This window comes from Notamacropus eugenii, chromosome 2, assembly GCF_028372415.1.
Source record: "Notamacropus eugenii isolate mMacEug1 chromosome 2, mMacEug1.pri_v2, whole genome shotgun sequence".
NCBI lineage: Eukaryota > Metazoa > Chordata > Mammalia > Diprotodontia > Macropodidae > Notamacropus > Notamacropus eugenii.
In genome coordinates, this window is record NC_092873.1 from 477702077 (window position 1) to 477721347 (window position 19271).

General features: G+C 39.8%; 1 protein-coding gene across 1 annotated transcript in view; it reads left to right on the plus strand.

Moving 5' to 3' along the window:
• Positions 1-5654: 5654 nt before the first annotated feature.
• DPT (dermatopontin) overlaps positions 5655-19271 on the plus strand; it is a 36578-nt gene continuing 22961 nt past the window's right edge. The window contains exon 1 of the mRNA XM_072648710.1: positions 5655-6019. Coding sequence (XP_072504811.1) covers positions 5724-6019 — 296 coding nt within the window. The 5' untranslated portion in view covers positions 5655-5723. The remainder of the gene's footprint in view (positions 6020-19271) is intronic.

The following is a 19271-nucleotide window of genomic DNA, read 5'->3' on the forward strand; positions in this document are numbered from 1 at the left end:
AGCCTTAGACTACCCTACATTGAAAACCCCAAAAGATGTATGTACTTCTTAAGACACCCCAGAAAAGGACTGCTTTATGCCAAGGGTGGCATGAAGAAATGGGTAATGACAGTGACTAGCATTCACATAGCGCCCACTTTGTGTCAGGCACTAAGTGCTTTAGGGATACTACCCTACTGGATCCTCACCACAGCTCTGGGAGGTAGGTGCTATTATTATTCCCCATTTTACAGTTTAGGAAACTGAGGTAAGCAGAAGTTAAATGAATTGCCCAAGGTCACACAGCTAGTAAGTGTCAGAGGCTAGAGTTAAGCTCGCATCCTCCTGACTTTAGGATAATGCTCTATCTACTACATGACCTAGCTGCCTCGGTGAGCTGCCAACTTCACAATGCCCAGATTTACTGGTGAAATAATGTAGGCAGAGCAATGTATGCTGATTCTGACACAGCATGGTATTGTAAGTAAAACTGGGTTGGGTTTGGTGAAGAGCGGAGCTCATTCAGATCCTATTTTTGGTCATGTGGAACTGTAGCCAAATACTGATCAGCTTACAGAGGCCCTGAATAATGAATCTGAAATTGATCCTCAAGATTACCGAGTCCATCCCCTTCATATTAAATATAAAGAAACAGACGTAAAGACGTGAGGTAATTTTCCGAAGGTCACTGAAGCTGATCCTAGAATCTAAATTTCCAGACTCTAGATACAATGCTATTTCCTCTGAACCATTTTAGTAAAGAGAGAAGTGAGTTAAAAAGATCTGTGGGAGTTTTAGCAGGGGAAGGGGATTTTCAGCTCAGCAAATGCTAGCTCTGATTCACAGATGAGAAGGTGGGAGTTTGCTAGTCACAGGATGGGGATGGGGGTAGAGTACCAATTGGTTCCTCCCCTTCCCCCCCCACCCCACAGTCTCTTGAGATAACAGAGATTGTTGTCAGTCTGTTTTCTCCAAACTCCAGAGAGCAGGGAGAGGGTGGAATCATCTGAGAGACGGGCTCCAGCATCTGGTTTAGTAAATTCTTGGTAATCTTGTCTCCCGGGGCCCCGATAATACTTACACTTGACTCACTTGACTCCAGTTTCTTTGTTTCATGCCAAAATGGTAGAGAATGCTATGTATCCAAGAGATACCCCTGTGTAGAATCTGTACTCAGCTATTGGTCAAGATTGGTGTTTTAGGACCTGGACCTACTTGGAGTCCTGGACATGAAAGATATAAATGCTAGATAGCCCCAGAGGGTTGAGCCTTCACAATTTTCTAAGGTTCTCTGAGTGGTAATTGTGTAAATCTGTCTGTGCTTCTACAGAATAGCAATGAGAGGGCCTCCTAGCCATATGCCAGAGGGAGGTCCCAGTTGGAGGCCCACCATCCCTCATCCAGGGATGGTAACGGATAGAGATGGTGCTCAGTCAAGATCCATGGAGACTGATATTACCTGGGCACCCTGTGGCAAGGGAAAGCAAAGTCTGTCGCACAGGGCTATTGTGAGGAATGTTTTGTAAAACAGAAAAATTTTATGTAAATGTGGGTCATTATTAACATCATAGAGTGATATAAACTCTTGATGAGGTGTAGACATCTAGAAATAGTTGGGAGCAAGGTAAAGAATGTGGTACTTCCAGTTGGAAGGTCTAGATTGGAGTTTTACTTCTACCACTTAATCACTATCACCTGACATTTCTTGGTATCAGTTTCTTGAATTGTAATATAGAGATAATAATGCTGTCCTGCTGTTATAGGACCAGCATTGACCAGGGTCTCCCCACATAAGTTAAGATAAATTTTCCCTAAAAGAAAACAAAGCTGGATTTGATGAACCCAAAGGATCAGGCAAGGCTCAAATTGTACCATTTTGATGGTGAAGTTTTCTGGTCAGTTACACTTACGGGGCTACCTAGTAACATGGAAAGTCCCAACGGTATAAGGTCTGTGCCCTTCAGACTTTGTGGACATCCTGAGACTTCATTAGTTACCCCAACTTAACTTTTTGAACACTGCATTTCCATATGAAGATGAAAAGGGTTGTATCTACTGAAGCTAAAGGCTTCTCTATCCTTCTTGCTAGGTTAGGGCTAAGTAAATGATTCAAGGATCTATGAGTCCCTTATTTCATCCCAATGTTAAACTTGAGCCAGGCTTGCCCCTAAGGTTCACCTATGCACAAAGGCTGTAAGGTTCAATGATCTAAGGCAATTGGAAATAGATGATAGATAGGTAGATAGACGGATAGAAGTTATTATTACATAGATGTTTACAGAAGAATAGAGGGATATTGTTGGGCTATTTAGGTATTCAATAAATAATTCATGACATAGCTATCTTCAAGAGATTCAAGAGTGAAGTTTATCAAAGCCAACATCTAATCATGCAAAGTAACACAAAGACTATAAAAAATCTGGTAAGAGGAGGCTTCAAGATATGATAGAAAAAGGACCAAATTAGAGACCAGAAATCCAGGTTTCAATTTTCACTCTGCTTCTAATTTCCTGTGTGAGCTACAGCAAAAGATTTCCCTCTTTCTCAACTTCAGTTTCCTCATCTATAAAAAGGATTGGATTAGATTCAGGGATCCATGACCTTTTAATGTTATAGACCCTTTTGGCAATCTGATAAAACTCACAGACTTTTCCTCAGAATAAAGTTTTTAAATGCAGAAAGTAAAACACAAGATTATAATGGAAACCAAAAATCTGTGAAAATAAAGATAAAATTTTTTTCCTATCCAAGTAAAGGAAATGAATCCATGGACGCTTTGGGGTAGATAGACCATCAAGTTAAAGACTCATTGATTAGATGGTCTCTAAGATTTCATCCAGTTCTTGAGATTCTATAATCTATGAATTTGAGGAAGATATCAGCCTTAGAAGAAATTCAATCAGTTTTGCCCTTCTTTCCACAAAGGTAAGGAGACTGCTGCCTCAATAATGCCCTTCTCCCTCTCATCTTCAATCTCTTCTTACCTATTGGATCTTTCTGTTCTGCTTACAAACATGTCCACATTTTTCCTAACCTTAAAAACAAAACAAAGTTTAAAAAAAAGCTATTTCCCTTTCCTTTACCATCCCCTACAATACTACAATTTAATACTCATTTCTTCCATTTCCTTACCTCTCACATGCTTTCACTACCTTGGCAATCTGGATTCTATTCCTAGCACTTAATTGTAACTGCTCATTGAGTTTACTAAGAATATTTTAATTATTATATTCAGTAGTATCACTGAACTCTACCTCTGCAGCTTTTGATAGCAGTGAGGAACCTTCCTGGACCTTCCCTTGTCCTTTGGTTTTTATAACACTGTTTTCCCATGATCCTTTGTAGCATAGTGCCTAGCACATAGTTGGCACATAGTAAATGTTTGCCCCGTGATTGATTGATTGACTATGACTTCTCAGTCTTTTTCCTGGTTCATCATCCTGCTCTAGCTTCGTAAGTGCTGGTGGGTCCCAAAGCATTCCTAAGCCTTCTTCTCTTCTCCCCTATAGTCTCTTCTTTTGTGAATTCATCAGTCCCCATGGGTTTTGTTACAATTTCTATGTGGCTAACTCTCATCTATATGTCCAATGCCCATTCCTGTCCTGAACTGTACTCCCACATTACCAACTACCTGCTGGACATCTTCAAATGGATTTGCCATAGGAATCTCAAAATCAGTTACGTCCAAAATGTAACTCATCTTATTTCCTTCAAAACCCATGCCCCCCTCAAAACTTTCCTGTTTCATTTGAGGAAACCATCTTCCTTCTAGGCACCCAAGTTCATAACCTGATTACTGATTCTTCCCTCTCCTTTCTCCCTCATATCATGACAAGTTGGTTGATTCTACTTCCATAGTTTCTCTTACATCCATTCACTTTTCTCTACTCATTCAATATCTTTCCCATTTTAGCTGCTCATCATCTTTCACCCAGACTTTTTCCATTAGCCTCCTTATTGGTCTCTCTGACTCTTCTCAGTCTTGTCCTCAAACCAGTCAGTCAATGGGCAGTGATTAAGTTCTTACTAGGTGCCAGGTGCTGTACTAAGAGCTGGAGATACAAAGAAAATAGTCCCATCTTGCACACAACTGCCAAACTGATATTCCTAAAACATATATACATACACAGACATACATATATACATATATGTATGTATATGTGTGTACATATTTATATCTATCTACATATGTATGTATTATATGACCATAACATTTCCATACTCAAAAACCTTCAGTCACTCCACATTTCCTCTTGGATAAAAGGACAAAATTCTTAATCTAGCATTTAAAGCCTTACAAAATATGGCTTCCATTTACCTTCCAGTTTTTTTGCTTATTATATAATCACTTTCTCACACTTTCTATTGCAGTCAACCAAGACTTCCCATTCTATGTGCCTTTGCACAGGTGAGGTTACCCATATCTGGAATATACCCTCTCTTTATATCCACCTCAAAGACTTTATAATTTTTTTCAAGGTCCAGCTGAGGAGGAAGAGGAGGAGGAGAAAGAAGAAGAAGAAGAAGAAGAAGAAGAAGAAGAAGAAGAAGAAGAAGGAGAAGGAGGAGATAATGAAGAAGAAAAAGAAGAAGAAGAAGATGACAAAGAAGAAGAAAGACGCTGTATTCCTCATAGTCACTTTTCCCTCTTATGGCACATTACATTCATGTGCCACAACTTATCTTCCCTGATTGATTATCATCTGATGTGATAGCAATGTAATGAATTGAATTCTGTATTTGGAGTCTGGAAGGCCTGAATTCAAATCCTTCTTGAGACACTTGCTAGTTGCATACCCCCAGGCAATTTATTCAAACTTCATCTGCCTCAGTTTCCTTATTGTGAAATGAGGGAATTGGGTTTATTGATGCCTTCTGGCTCTAAATCCATGACCTTACTTTGCTACGAATACTGTGGTGTAGATGGGACCTGTCTTTCTCTGACCCTGTAGATACCTGGCAGTGGGATATTTGTGTCAAAGCATATGTTCCATTTTGTGTTGACCCAGTACCATGTAAGTTTCTTGAGAGCAGGGACCACTCTGGTTTTGTCCATGTATCCACACCACCTAGCAAAACATTCTGCATTTAATAATAGTCTGTGGAATTGAATTGATGTTTCTTCAACTGATGTTTCCTAAACTTATTTGGCCTACCATCCCCTTTTCAAAAAAACATATTAGTTTTCCCCAGAAATCTACTTTCTTTAACCCTTTAATAGTTTTTTAAAAATTTGCATCATTTCAAAAAAAATACCACCACTCTTTTCTGATCATTCCAGTACCCTCCCCCATGGGAGTGGTATCATCTGCTTTGGAAACCTATGTCTGAACATTAATATGTGATGGAGATCTATTAGGTCATTCCCCCACCTGGTGATCAGAAGACAAGCTTGAGGTTCTGACTTTGAGGAAATGGGAGATGGATGATGACCAAATGCAGATTCTGCAAACGAACATGCAAGAGGGAGAAGTGTGTTTCTTTGACCTCTCTGCAAGGTTGTTCCTCCAGGGTCTACTCCACACATGTACTCCTCTAGCTTCTACTACTTATAGAAGTCCACCTTAAAAGTAGCTCAATGCATTTGTGGCCAACATGTCTGAGGCAGGGAAATTTTGTTAAAACAATGACACATTGCAGTTGGATCAGGCTCATCAACATCTGGAAACCACATGTCTGAGGCAGTATAAAGGGGCCAGCCAGACAAACCAAGGGTGAAATTCCATGCCAGGAGCAAAGGCAACATGGACCTCCCGCTTCTCTGCCTGCTCCTACCATTGGTGATGGTAGCCAAGGGCCAGTATGGTGACTACCGCTATCAATATCATGACTATGGTGATGAAGGCTGGGTGAATCTGAACCGACAAGGCTTCAGTTTTCAGTGTCCCCCCGGGCAGGTGGTGGTGGCTGTGAGAAGCATCTTCAATAAGAAGGAGGGTTCCGATAGACAGTGGAACTATGCCTGCCTGCCCACCCCCCAGAATCTTGGGGAGCCGACAGAATGCTGGTGGGAGGAGATCAACAGGGCTGGAATGGAATGGTAAGATATGATCTCCTCTATTTGTGCTAGGGAAATGACAATGTTTCCCATCATTCCTGGGAGGAACAGGGCAGGTATCTGCCAAAGTTGTCATCAGGCATGCTGAAGGTGGGGTGGTGGACGATAGTCACCATGTTGCAAAGTTTATCTAACCAGGATAGGAAGCCTCCTTGCTGAATTTGCCCGTTTATAGACGGATGTCTTTAAGGAGTTACTATGATTTAGAGGACATGAATGGCAACAGAGAACTGGGCAGGACCGGCAATCTGCTTTCCCTGTTTTATGTTCTTCATTCTTTCATCTCAGTCATTTGGGGCTAGTTTTGCTGTCCCCACCCCAAAGAATCATAGCACTTTTAGAGATGTTCCTTCATCATAGCATCCCCTTTCTTCCCTCCCCCACTCCCCCAACCCATTTGTTTCATGACTAAGTCATTTTTGAGGACTTAGTAAAAATCTACAACATGTCTCACTTTGGGATAAGAATGATAGGACTCACTTCAACATGGCAGGGGGTACAACATTACCATGAGCTTTATCAGAGGGCTTTATGATGAGTTGAACACAATGAAACCTGACTGCTGGGGCCCTCACGTAGTATGGATTTATATTTTGTGATGCTTCATGGTGATAGGAGGGTAGAGAAAATAATTAACATCTTTGGATTATACCTGCCTTTTCCTGAGTCATCCCTATCGGACACCCAGTGCCTGGTGACAAAGCTGACCTCGTGATTTCTGCGAACCATCCTTGACAGATGAAAGTCTACTCAGAGCCCAGGGCATCAGTCACGGCAGACCCTCACCTCATAGCTCCTCTCACTCATTTTCCCTGCCCACATCTTTCCCACTGCCAGACAGCTTTGCTCTGAGTTGAACTGACCTAACTTAGGTTATTACCTGCTGCCTTCCCATAATGACAGACATTCACCAGGACCCACCACTCCCTTATAAAAATCATTTGCCTATGGCTGAGGCTCTCCTCCAGATGCCATCACTTGAATGAAGACTCTCTCAGAAGGCTGGCTGGCATCTCAAAGCTTACACGGTATGATGAAGGACACAGGATGAGACCCACAGGAGATAAAAGAGATCTGGGTTCTTATCTTGGCTTGTCATAGGATCATCAAACCAGAACTTAGGAAGAATATAGGAATACAACCCCATAATTTTGCAGAGACCCAAAGTAGTTAAATGATTTGAACAAGGTTATATGAGCAGTAAATATCAGATACAGGGATGTGACCCCAATGTCTTCTACATCCACAATCAGTGGTCATTCTACTGTTGCCTCTTCTTTATCATATTCTAGCTGTGTCAAACCTTGAACAAAAGGGATGAGTTAAACATTTATATAGTAACTGCACTGTGGTAGGAATTGTGCTATACACTTTACAAGTATTATCTCATTTGATCTTCAAAAATCCCTTCAGAGTGGGAGCTGTTATAACTTCCATTTTATAGTTGAGGAAACTGAGGCAGATAGAGGTAAATGATTTGTCCAAGGTCACATAGCTAGTAAGTGTCCAAGGGCAGATTTGAATTCAAGTTTTTACTAACACCAGGCCCAGTTCTCTACCTACGGTGCCACTTAGCTGCCTCAAAACGTCAGCTTTATGGACCTTCTAGACCTCAGTGTCTGGACCTATACCATGAAATATGTTTCTGTGTTGGGGGGGGGGGGGGTGGAGAATCTTTCTGGTTCTATGATTCTCCTTGCTCTGGAAAATTCACTTAAATCCCCACCCCCTCTTAGTTCTATCCCGGTTAGTCAGATGGAAACAGCAACCATCTGATTCAAGCTGCCTGGTTTTGGCTTCACTCTCAGATCCATTCTCCCCACTACTACCCCCTCCCAAACCATAGGAGAGAGAGAGAAAATGAAGAAACTGCTTTGAAAATGAGACTGGAGTGAGAACCTGAGAGGAGAAATGTCCCTTATGTCTCCTCATCCTTAGCACTGTTATGGGGAAGAGCTGAGCCTAGCTGGGTGTGGCAAGATCTTGGGTCTCCTGTCCTCCCTCATATATCTCCCCCACACTTTGCTAGTGTTAAAAAAAAATGCTTCTTTTCAAAGAAGTCTCTGTGGCTTAGAGTGATAACAGCCCCTCCTCACATGGGTATTTTTGGAGGCATTTTTTTTTACACTGAGCTCAGTTGAAAACTTGAAAAGAAATTGCCCAAAAATTGGAGACTGGTGATTAAGGCATCTTGGAAGCTGTGCATTTCTTCATATGCTTGGGGAGGAGGAAGCAGGGGATTGGAGATGGGGAATATTTTACACTGTTTGGTTGCCTTGCCCAACCAAATTAACTTTCGGGTTTATTTTAACTGTGAGGAGGACAGAGTTCTAGCAGCTATTGGTATGCAAATGATGTTCCTTAGAGAGCCAGTGCTGGAATGGTGATTCCATTAGGCAGGCCTGGCTTGAAACATTGATGCTTACCATGGTTCATCAGGTCAAAAGCCGATTTTGCTGGTACCAGATTCTAAAGTCACTAAGTCCCAGCTGTTGGTGTTCAGTTTTAGGGATTACTTGAATTGGCCACTTCTGCTTCAGAATCACCAGCCAAGTCTTGAAATTATGGGACATGAGTTCAGTTCTTTCCCTGAAGGCCCTCTCTGCCTTACCTTTGCAAGGAAAATAACATGAAGGATGGCATGAAAACTGAACACCATCCCTGAGGCTGGTCAGCATGGTGTGGTGGAAAGAGCCTTGGAATTTGAATTGGTGGATCTGGACATTAGTTAGTTCCATTTCTCCTGCAAGTAGGTAGTGTGGTACAGAAGAAAGAGCACATTCTGAATTTAAAGATCATAGGTTCAAATCTCACCTCAGATACTACCCATGTGATGTTGGGCAAGTCAATACTCTGAGGCTCAGTTTCCTCATCTGAAAAATGATATGTTAGATTTTATTAACTCCGAGCTCCCTTTCAGCCCTCTATCAATAGTTATGTGACCTCAGTCAAACCGTTTCAAATCCATAGGTCTCAGTTTCTTCATACCAAAACAAGAGGACTTGGATACAGTACTAATAACTTAAGAAGTTTATGATTCCAGTCAGTCCTGCTTTTCTAATAGATATTAAAGACAGCTTTAAAAATGACTACCTGATTTAAACGGACCATTTTAGTATATAGATTTGCCAATGACAAATCCCTTGGAGGAATGTCTCATAGACTTAAGTTAGGAGGGAGAGTAAGTTGAAGATAAACGAAATGGGTAGACACCCAGAGCGTCACATAATCTAGTTGTAATTATAGTAAGGCATTTGTTATTGCCATTCAGTCATTTAAGTTGTATCTAATGCTTCACGACTCCATTTGGAATTTTCTTGGCAAAGATACTGGAGTACCAGTTTGTCACTTCCCTCACTAGCTCATTTTATAGATGAGGAAAAGGAGGCAAACAGAATTAAATGATTCACCCAGGGTCATACAGCTAATACATGTCTGAGACCAGATTTAAGCTCAGGGAAATGAGTTTTCCTAACTCCAGCTCCTGTACTCTATCCACTGCACCACCTAGCTCCCTAATAGTGAGGCACTACATGTTTACAGGAAAATCTTCAAATGTTCAAAGAACAAAAAGCCAACTTGACCAATCCTATAGAAAGTCACAAAATAAAAATACTGTAGTCTTAGGACAGAAGTGTCCAGGTTTCCTTGACATATAACTGACACTTGTAGTTTATTCAGTTCAGATGTATCCTCCCTCAGGTTTAGCAACTTATCACCTACTTTAAATGGATTGGGGTAATTGTCTAAGCTGAAGAAACCCTAACCCCATCTTTATATAGCATTATAGATTCAAAGTTGGAAGGGATCTTTGAGATAATTTAACACCCTCATTTTTAAAGATGGGAAAACTAGAATTTGGAACTCAAAACTTTAAGAAAAATTTTAAAATTGTTTTAAGATGTAATTGAGTAGAAAATAAAACATTATTTTAAAAATGAATAAAGATGAGGAAACAAGCACAGAGAGGTTAAATGACTTAGCCGAGGCCATATAGAGTAAGTTACAGAAGCCAGATTCAAACCTGGGCTCTGATTCCAAATTTAGGGCTTTCTCAATTAGACTCTTCTTAACATCCATAAAGTTTCCATAAACTCATTTCCTAAACACATAAGGATGCAGGAAAATGAGTGAAGAGGAGGAGTTCATCTGTAGCACATCCTGAATGTAGGAGCCAAAGGCCATGACAACCAGTTAAATATTTACATGTCTGCATAGCTATATAACAAATGACTCCCTTTTTCTCTTTGGTAGAAGCATGGTCACTGCCAGGATAAGGGAGACATTCTTCCCATACCCTCAGCCTCATCCCATCCTACTCTACCCCATCCTCCCCCTCTTATAGAATCATTTCCAAATTGAGTTCTATCACACCTCTCCCATGTGGCCCTTTCTTTTCATTCACAAGGATGCTATCCTAGCTCAGGCCCTCATCCCTACACTGCTGTTGCCACAGCCTTCATACCAGCCTTCTTCATGCTAGTCTCTTCCTTCCTTCATCCATTAACTGCAGGGCTGCCAAATTGGCATTCTCCTAGATCCGGCCACGTTGCTTCTCTCCTTAAAAATCTTCAGTGACTTCTTATCACCCTTAGGATGAAATGCAAACTCAGATTGACATTTAAAGTCTTTCAAATCCTGGCTACTACCTCTCCTTTACCACATTTCAGATCACTTTACATCATACACTCTGGGTTCCAGCTGAACTGTCCTACTGACTGCTCCTCAAACTCAACATTCCTTCTCCTACTACCATGCTTTTATATAGGCTATGCCCCAAGTCAGGAATACATGTCCCCCCCTCACCTTCACATCTTAGCATCCCTAGTTCCTTTACTTACTCATCTGTCACATTTGGGGATAAAGAAAGGAAAAACAGCATAGTTCCCCTCTTCAGGGAATTCTCTCTCTAAAGAGGATAACACACAAACCACTATGCATAAACAAGATACATGCAATGTAAATGAGAAGAAACTTCAGAGAACAGATACTAGCAATGGAAGATACTTGGAAAGACCTCTTGAGGAAAGTCAGATTTTTGCTGAGTCTTGAAGGAAGGCAGAGGCAGAGGTGAGGAAGGAGAGCATTCCAATGTCAAATGGGAGAAACAGCAAGAAAACCAGAGTAGCTGGATTGTAGAGAATGTAAAGCAGAGTAAAGCATAAGATTGGAAAGGTAGGAAGGGACAAGATTGTGAAAGACTTCAAACATCAAACAGACAACCTTATACTTGATCTCCCAGAAGTTATTGAGTAGGAGAAGGGAAGGGATGGGGAGACATGGGGACATACATAATCAGATAGGCTCTTTAAATGAAGACCATGTTGGCTACTGAATAGTGTGGGTAGCTTGCTGTGGGTAGAAAATTCTTTCACTCTCTTCTTTCCTTCTCCCCTATCCCTAAATCCAGTCAGTTCTAGCCTTATTTTCTACCCAACCAACTGCATGTCCTCAAGCTTTCTCATCATCAAAATAAAAATTCCTTAAGAGTGGGACCTGACCTTACATATAAGGCGTGAGGCTTGGAGTCAAGAGACCTGGGTCTGAGTCCTCGGTCTGCCACTTACCAGCTATGTTGACATGAGACACATCATTTAATCTCTCCAGGCCTTGGTTTCCTTATCAGAGAAGTTAGACTAGAACCTACTCAACCAGAGTATAACATATGTGATGATCAAATGAGATCGTAATCATAAAGTGTCTGACCCATGGTAAGCACCCTATAAATGTCAGTTGCTATCAAAATCATCATCATCCCTCTTAAGTTCCTTTCAGCTCTGAAATTCTGTGCTAAGAATCTTCTTTCCCGAGGATGAGGATGAAGATTTCTTTTTTCTCCTTCTACACTGTTTGCTTTCTTTGTGCATTTTAAAATTTTAGTTAAATTCTATTTTTTTAATTATCAAGTGTTTCTCTTTCTACCATCCATATTTCCCCTACATCTAAAAAAACAAAAAAATTCTTGCACCATGAGTGCATCACAAGCAAAGTAATGGAGGCTGCATTTGATTGGGGATAAGAGACACAAACTAAAAGAAGGGATCCACAAGGATATTTAGCTAAGCCAGCAGGGAAATATGAGGAAGAGGTGGGATGGGGATAGGGAGAGAAGAGGGCCTTCTTACCCCTAAAATCCAACATTAGAAAAATGTCACCTACATCACCCCTGCATAAGATCATGTACCTGGAATCTTAATACCCAGTGTGGTTAGAGATTCTAGCTACATCGCTGTAATACACATCTGGATGTTTACAGCGACTGAAGAGAGAGTTCATCTCTTGGGTGAGGTAGCTTCACAGCTAAATCATTCATCTTAATGGTTTTTAAATGCTTTCAGCCAAAATTGTGTTTTCCCCCCACAATTTTTCTTTCCCTTTTGTCACTGTTGGAAAGAGACCAATAAGGACCAGAGGGAAAGGCTCCATAGACAAACTTATAAACAAACCCCAAACAAAACTGAGTTCCAAATTCTTGCCTCACTCTCAGTCTGGCTCTCTATCTAATGGATACTGGACTTTTTGTCAGAAGAAAACAAGGGAGAGGGTCATAGCACAGAGTAAATTATTTGAAATAGAAGGGGAGTCTCTGTTGGGGTATAGTATTCATTCTCCAAGTAGTAAATGTGAAAGGGGAATGGTTTTGAGTTACAAATAGACCATAGAAAGAGGTTATCTTGTATATGAGAAATCAGGAGTCCTTCCTTCTACAGGAACTGATATTGGGCAAGTCAGTCTCTCTGAGCCTCAGTTTACTGATCTGCAAATAGAATAATATTCGCATTATCTACCTCAGGGGGCTATTGTGAAGAAAGTTCTTGGTAAAAGTAAAAACACTATAAAATTATGAGTTATTAATAGGTAGAGTTAAGGGGGTAATCACAAGGAGAATTTATATATGTAATGGCATAGAATTGTATCAGATATTTGGAAAGAACTTTTAAAAGATTGAGTCCACTTTCCTGGCTTCATGCAATGTTTAAGCTATCCAAAACAGATGGTTGCTGTTTGTTTTGTTTTTTTCTCTTAATCAATCATGTTTTATCAATGTGCCTGCTATGTTCTATGCATTTCACTAGACTATGGATATATGATTACAAAGAGTGAAATAAACTTTACTGATCCATCGAATGAAGGCTTCCCCATCCATGTTGGACCTAAAGAAAATTGTGAAGGTCATTTGGTTCTCCTATATCTCCCTCAATCCAATCTTTCCCTCCTCATCCCCTTTCAGCTTCTCCTTTTTTCCCCCACGAGCTCTTCCTAGACTCCCTATACATGCATCCCAATCAGGTTCTCTCAGATACTGCCTGTCTCTTACCGATAAAGTCATTCACAGGAAGATGTTCAGGCTAACACCAGCAGCCATATAAACACTGCCTTCTCTTCCCCACTCAAATTCTCAATTACCAAAACTACCCTCTCCAAACTTCATACATCCATACTTCTTTGTTTTATGCTTCTAAACATTAAAGTATCAAACAAATGTGATGATGACAATGACGATGATGATGATGATGATGACAATGATGATGATGATTCTATCTGCTTCCAGGTAATAGGACAGCTAGGTGGTGTAGTGGATAAAACATCTGGCCTGGAATCAAGACTTGAGTTCAAATCTGGCCTCAGACACTTACTAACTGTGTGACCCTGGGCAAGTCACTTAACCCTATTTGCCTCAGTTTCTTCATCTGTGAAATGAACTAGAGAAGAAAATGGCACTGTTATGTCTTTGCCAAGAAAACCCGAAATGGGATCACCAAGAGTCAGACACAACTGAAATGACTGAACAGCAATGTTTGCTTCTAGAGACCAGAACCAAGAATAATGGGTAGAAATTTAAAAGAAGCAAATTTAATTTTTACGTCAGGAAAATCCTCCTAATGATTAGATCCTAAAATTGAATGCCCTACTTCATAAGAAAATAGATTCCCAATCATTTGAGATCTTTAAACAAAAGCTAAATAACCACTTGTTGAGGATAATAATCAAAATCACTGGTATTTATATGTTACTTTACAATTTGCAAAGCGCTTTGCAAATATTATCTCATTTAAACTTCACAACAATCTTGGGAAGTAGGTGCTATTATTAGCTCCATTTTTTAGATGAGGAAACTGAGACAGAGGTTGAGTTATTTGCCCAGGGTCATACAGCTAGTAAGCATCTGAGACAGAATTTGAACTCAGGGTTTCCTAACTCCAGTCGTACCACACCACATACTATGTCACCTAGCTCAAGGGTTAGGAGGATAATTTTCAATTATAAGTTGGACTAGATGGACTTTGAGATCCCCTTCAAATATGAAATTCTACGATTCTGTTAATCTCTGACTAGCTTCTAGTCATACCTCATAGAGTATGAAGACTGTTCAAGCTGGAGAATCTTTTGTAGATGTGCCTTAACTCATTCTTCAAAGCTCATCTCTGAAAATGTTTAAAAATCTGATTTTGCATATATTAAAATTGGCTCCTTTAATCCTGCCATCACCCCCAAATAAATCTCTCACATAGTTTTCTATGAAAACAGGGAATATGGTTTACTAAAAAAGATTTTTTCTTCAACCATTTCAAAATGTGGAATTAATTCTTAGTGACAGAAAGCTTGCCAATAGTTACACAAAAGTACAAAAGCAAAGATAGTCCCTATTTTCAAGAAATTACATCCTAAAGTAACATAAAATGAGTAGTAGTGATTGGCCTAGGAAGGGTGTTTTGGTACAGACAGTTCCAGGGTGGTTCATGAGGTCATAGAGAAGTGATTGGCACACTCCATCCAGGAACAATGATAAAAGAGATTTGATCACAGTTCTCATTTCCAAAACTGAGGGTAGAGTGGTGTATGATGCAGTGAGGATGAAGTAAAGGGGTGAGCCAAAGAGGTGATGGCCAGAGAGTAAAGATTGGGGTGAGGTAAGGTGACAGAATTTTCTGAAATAGTGGTCTAGAATGACATTTATAAGTGGGTGGTGAGTGAGTCAGGGCAGTATGCAAGCCATATAGACAACATAGTATGATCAATCATCAATAGTTGTGAGCTGGGTTTTTTTAAAGCCACTTTCTTCTCATGTCCTTTAGTTTCCAAGAGAATTTTATAAAAATGGTTCAAAAATTTCAAAAGCATCTCCTTTTATTTCTTGGTTTTTCCTTATTAACATATTAAATACATGTTTTTGATGGGGAAAATCTACTGCATTTAGTTAGTATTTATATAAAACTAAAATATGACTAAACTATTTTAAGGAAGTTTTAGCTAATTATATGAATATGTTAAATCTACCAAGATAGTTTCTGTAGATTAAGATGATGCATTTTAATGCTCCTCTTAAAATCATGTCTTACCACGCACACAGGAGAACAGATTTTGAGTTTTTTTCTACCATCATCTGCACCCTCTGATTCCTCTGGCTGTTTGTCACTGTGCTAGTTTCAGGAAGTATGGGATCTAGCAGTGGCATGGAGCTATCAATAACTGAAGATTGGAAAGAAATTTTTTTGTTTGGTCATTTTTGGTCATGTCCAGCTCTTTGTGACCCCTTTTTGGGTGGTTTCTTGGCAAAGATAATGGAGTGGTTTGCCATTTCCTTCCCCAACTCTTTTCACAGATGAGGGAACTGAGGCAAGCAATGCTAAATGATTTGCCCAGCATAACACAGATAGTAAGTGTCTGAGGTCAGGTTTAAGGTGAGGAAGGTAGTTTTCCTGATTCTGGGCTAATATGCTATACCTTGCTTCACCTGGCTGCCCCCAACGTTCTCCATTGCCTCACTGTAAAATGAGGAGGATGATGTAGATAACCTCTAAAGCCTCTTCCAACTCTAAATCTATGATCTTCAAGTCCGCATCTTCTGATATCCAAATTCAGTCCTCTTTTTCTGTTGTGTATTTATACATTTAAGCATATAAATTAGTAATAACAACAAAATTTGAAAATGAGAACAATTTTAAGGATCTCAAGTAGACCAGTGTCGATGTTGAATGGAACCATTGGGGCAAATTTTATTATTATTCACTTATAGATCCAAATCTTTTAGAAAATCTGGATTAGTATAGAGGTTACTGTAAGGTAGACATATAGAAGTAAAATTCAGCAGGGGTGTGTGTGTGTGTGCATGCGTGTGTGTGTGTGTGTGTCTGTGTGTGTGTGTGTGTGTGTAATTATAATGTGTGCCCTTCCCACAAAGGGCAATCACCAGCTGGTTGGCTAACAGCTGGTAGGAAATCCCTGAAACTGAGACATCTGGCAAGATCCTGAGTAGTCTATTGGATATATTGGTTTATCTCTCTGTGCTTATTTTTAGTCCAATCTGCTTCCTTCATAGAGTCACAGAACATTAGTACAAAAGCATTAGAAACTGAGATCATTTGGTCAAGCTCCCTGATTTTACTGATGAAGAAACTGAGACCCAGGGAGAGGATGTTACTAAGCCAAGGTCACAAGACTGGGAAATGGATAGAATCAGGATTAGAACTCAGTTCTCCTGATTCCCAATTCCTTAGCCATATCACTATAGCAGGTACCATGCTAACACCATGGATATCTCCTGTGGTACCTCGATTATACAAGAGAAGCCAGGGATGGGAGAACATGGTAAACAGAGGGAATCACTGTCATAGTTTTCTAATGAATTCTTCTGTCTCCACTTTCTCCCTACTCTAGTCCATCTTCCACATAACTTCCAAAAGTGATTTTCTAGAAGTATAAACTAAGCACACCATTCTCTTCCTCAATAAACTCCACTGACTCTCTATTACCTCCAGGATCAAACATCAAGTCATATGTTTGGTTGTTCCCAAACTTCTCCCTTTCCTGCCTTTCCATCTTCTCACATTTTAATGCCCTCTACATGCCCCATGGTCCAGCAGCTCTGGCCTCTTTGCCATTCATCACACCCCAAACTCCATCTCCCACCTCCAGCACATACACTGACTATTCTCCATTCCTGACAGACCCTCCTTTCTCACCTCCATCTTTTGATATCCCTGACCTCTTTTCAGATTCAGCTCAAATACCCCCTTCTGAGATGGGTCTTCCTTCTCAGTCACATGAACCTTCTAAGGTTACCTTCTACGTTCTCTATGTGCATCTTATAAGCATCTGTTTGTTGCCTTTTTGACTCCCCCTTTAGGAAGCAAACTCTTTGCAGGCAAGGACCGTTTCTGTGCTTTTGTCTTTTCTTTGTACCCCCAAGTACTCAGCCTTGTGCCTGGCCCTAATACATGCTCAATAAATACTTGTTGATGGCTCAAATGATAAAATACTTGAGAGTCTCCAAAGCAAATTATTTCATTTGAGTCTCACACCAGCCCTGAGAGGCAGATCCTACAAGTGTTTTTCATTCAAAATCAGACTTGTGATTTCATTGGTGAAAGGAACTCCTTCTGTCAAGATGGATCAGCTTCTGTTCTGCCCTTATGGTGTCAGAGAGCTCCACAAGGCACAAAGAGGGGTTTCATGATTTCCCTAAGGGTCACTTAGCAAGGATATTCCAGGGGTATGACTTAAATCCAGATTTTCCTGACTTCAAGACCAGATCTCTAACCATTACATCACATAGCCTGTTGGTAACACATATCATTGTCTGTAACACATATCATTGTCCCCATTTTATAGAGAAGGAAAATGAGGCTGAGAAAGAATGAGTGTCTTGGCCAGCAATGATATCTAGGATTGTATTTAGAAGCTGAATACTTGTTGAGTAAGGGCATCAAATCACCATACTTTACAGAATTCAAATATGGTGAGGATCATGGGATCTCAGAGTTAGTGCAAGAGGAGAACTAAGAGGTCATCTGGTCTAACCTCCTTATTTTACTGATGAAGAAACTTTCCCAGAAAGCGGGAATGTCAGAGGTAGTAGGCAGTCAGAGGTGAGACCCAGACCCACACACACAGCCTTCCCCTATTAGAATGTAAAAATGTCTTGAGGAAGGTACTGTCTTGCTTGTTTATATTTGTATACCCAGTTCTTAGAAGAGTGCCTGACATAGACTGAGCACCTAATAAGTACCTTCATACTCATTCATTAATATTTTTTTGTTTTTTTCTTTTGTTCTAATTAACAAACATTTTAAAATTAATCTGTTGCTCCAACTGACTCACTCAGCAAACAGAAAAACAGTTCTCAACACGTAGTTATATAGGCAAAATAAATTCCCAATTAACTATATCTAAAAATGAATGTCTCTATATTTTAGTTCATCAGCTCTCAGGTGAACGGCATGTTTTATCTTCATTCTTTTCTGCTCAGGTTTTAATTTTGAGTTGATCAGAGTTCTGAAGTTATTCAAAGTTGTTTTTCTCCATAATGTTGTTATCATTATATAAATTGTTCTCCTGGAACTTTGTACACAGTAACAACTACAGTGTGAGAGGAATTTTTCACTTAGACTTAGCCCTTCACAGCAGGGCAAGGACCCAAAACATTCCCAATGGACTCTTGAGGCAAAATGCCTTCCACATCCAGAGAGAGAACTAGGGAATTGGGTTGCAGAATGAAGCAGACTATTTTCTCTTGTGTTATGTTTTGTTTTGTTTTGTTTTCATGGTTTCTCCCATTCATTTTAATTCTTCCATGCAACATGACTAAGGTGAAAATGTATTTAATAAGAATGTATGTGTAGAACCTATGTAAGATTGCACGCAATCATCTCGGGGAGGGAAGGGGGAGGGAGAGAGGGGGAAAACATCTAAGATATATGGAAGTGATGTAGAAAACTGAAAACAAACCAAGTAATTAAAAAAATAAAACAATAAATTGTTCTCCTAGTTCTATCCATTTCACTCTTTATCATTTCATAATGGTCTTCTGAGATTCCTCTGAAACTGTGCATTTCATCAGTTCTCATAGTACAGTTATACCATTACATATTATATATATATATATATATATATATATATATATATATATATATATATATATATATATATCTCAATCATTGTACCATTATATTCATATACTATACTTTGTTTAGTCGTTTCTCAATAGGATACCCTCTTAGTTTGCAATTTTGGTTTTGGCTACTGTGAAAAGATTTACTACAAATATTTTTTACATATAAATCCTTTTCCTCTTTAAGTTCTTCTGGGTATATATAGGCCTAGTAGTAGAATAACCCGGTCAGAGGGTATGCCTAGATTGACTGTGTTCTAGGCTTAGTTCCAAATTGCTTTCCATAATGGCTGGACCAGTTTGTAGCTCTGCCAACAATGCTCTGGTGTACCTGTTTTTCTA